The sequence below is a fragment of the Macrosteles quadrilineatus genome, unplaced genomic scaffold (assembly GCF_028750875.1).
Source record: "Macrosteles quadrilineatus isolate MER2022 unplaced genomic scaffold, UCM_ALF_1.0 Scaffold_2__2_contigs__length_208266976, whole genome shotgun sequence".
In the NCBI taxonomy this organism is placed as follows: domain Eukaryota; kingdom Metazoa; phylum Arthropoda; class Insecta; order Hemiptera; family Cicadellidae; genus Macrosteles; species Macrosteles quadrilineatus.
This window is the reverse complement of record NW_026542595.1, coordinates 78400912-78402831: the sequence shown is the minus strand read 5'-3', so window position 1 is coordinate 78402831 and position 1920 is coordinate 78400912. Positions and strand designations below refer to the sequence as shown.

Sequence of the window (1920 nt, the reverse complement as noted above, 5' to 3'; positions counted from 1 at the left end):
AAGAACAAAAGAACGTAATCACAAATAGCTTACAGGCAGATTTTAAAAAGGCGGAAGATTACGTCCAAGGTCCTATTTGGAAAGAAGATTTAAAAAAGATTAATAAGACTATAAAGGGATAGACTGCCTAAAAGGGATATATTGCATATGATTTTCTGTGACGGCCCCTAATTTAACATCGGTAAATAAAATAACGTAATAAAAAACATAGCTATATAAATAATGTGTCTAATTACATTCTAGTTACATTCGAATGAATTACACACGCGACTAAACCGCTCGCTGTTTAGGTGAGTCGGTGGCTCAGTTGGTAGCGTTACGGACACCGGGCAACAGGCAGAGATGTTTAGGTGAATCGGTGGCTCAGTCGGTAGCGTCACGGACACCGGGCCACAGGCAGCGATGTTAAGTTGAGTCGGTGGCTCAGTCGGTAGCGTCACGGACACCGGGCCACAGGCAGCGATGTTAAGTTGAGTCGGCGGCTCAGTCGGTAGCGTCACGGACACCGGGCCACAGTCAGCGATGTTTAGGTGAGTCGGTGGCTCAGTTGGTAGCGTTACGGACACCGGGCCACAGGCAGCGATGTTTAGGTGAGTCGGTGGCTCAGTTGGTAGCGTTACGGACACCGGGCCACAGGCAGCGATGTTTAGGTGAGTCGGTGGCTCAGTTGGTAGCGTTACGGACACCGGGCCACAGGCAGCGATGTCGTGAGTTCGGATCCTGGTCACTGCCGGAAACATGTTATATGTACAGGTCACCTTGGTACTGTAACGGCTTACCCGTTGCTTTGCTGGATACGTTCCACGCACAAATCTGTAGTCTATGTGGATAGGCAAAATGCAGGGTTAAAAGAGGCCGCCAACGTTTTAAAAAAATATATTCGTACTGTACGCTAAAATATACATTTAATTAAAACTACTTTAATGTTTATTTCTTTATTTTTGTTCTTAAGATAATTTATACATCTACATTTTTCATATGAAGTAAAGTTTGGGTTAAACAAATACGATTCTAAAGCCCGCATAACACGAAGATACGTCTTTGATTTTTATTTTGTGACAGCGATTAAGCAACTCTATCATTATTACGTTTTTATTTGCTATTGATTTCTTTTTTTTATCTTTCAATTTTTTTTTCAATCTTTTTTTTTAGTTTTCTCAATTTGCTTTTCTCAATACATGATGACACTAATTTGAAAGATGAAGATAAATTTGAGTACCTTTACCAATCAATGAAACCTGATTCTCCTGCTCAAAAACTCATTGAAGGTTTTCCAGCATCTAAAAAAAACTATGCAAAAGCTGTAGATGTTTTGAAGTCCCAATATGGGAAAGACAATTTCCTCATTGAATATTATGTAAGGGGATTGTTAACTCTAGTTCTTAAAAGAGAGGAAAATCTTTCTGTGATCAGCTTAGTTCATTAGATTCATTGGGTGTAACCAAAGACAAATTTGCAGCAATACTTTTCCCTTTAGTAGAATCAGCTATCCCAGAACCTGTGTTTAAAGTCTGGGAAACACACCGTGTTCTACACAATGCATCAACTAAAGAAGCAGAAAATTGTCTCGTTCAGCTTTTGAATTTCTTAAAAGTTGAAGTTGATGCAGAGGAGAGATTAAAGTTGCGGGTTAATAAGTTTGATCAAGATACTGTTGGTAAACAAGAATTTAAAACGACTAAATATGTTAAGCCAAAGACAAGCTTACCTTCTGCTGCTGTTCTTGTGTCATATATCAAACCGGAGTCAGTTGTTAAATCCAACTGTATATTTTGTTAAAAAGGATCTCATTTGTCACATGAATGCTTTTCATTGATCGACTTGAACATAGATGAACGGGTTGAGATAGTAAAGAAAAAGGAGCATGTCTAAGATGTTTAAGAAAAGGTCATTTAGTAAGTAAATGCAAGTTACAAGTTA

General features: G+C 39.0%; 1 protein-coding gene across 1 annotated transcript; it reads right to left on the bottom strand.

The window, feature by feature from the left end:
* Positions 1-239: 239 nt before the first annotated feature.
* LOC128984461 (hepatitis A virus cellular receptor 1-like) lies at positions 240-740 on the bottom strand. Its single transcript, XM_054403783.1, has one exon. The coding sequence runs from the start codon at positions 738-740 to the stop codon at positions 240-242; it is 501 nt and encodes a 166-aa protein (XP_054259758.1).
* Between the last annotated feature and the right edge of the window lie 1180 nt (positions 741-1920).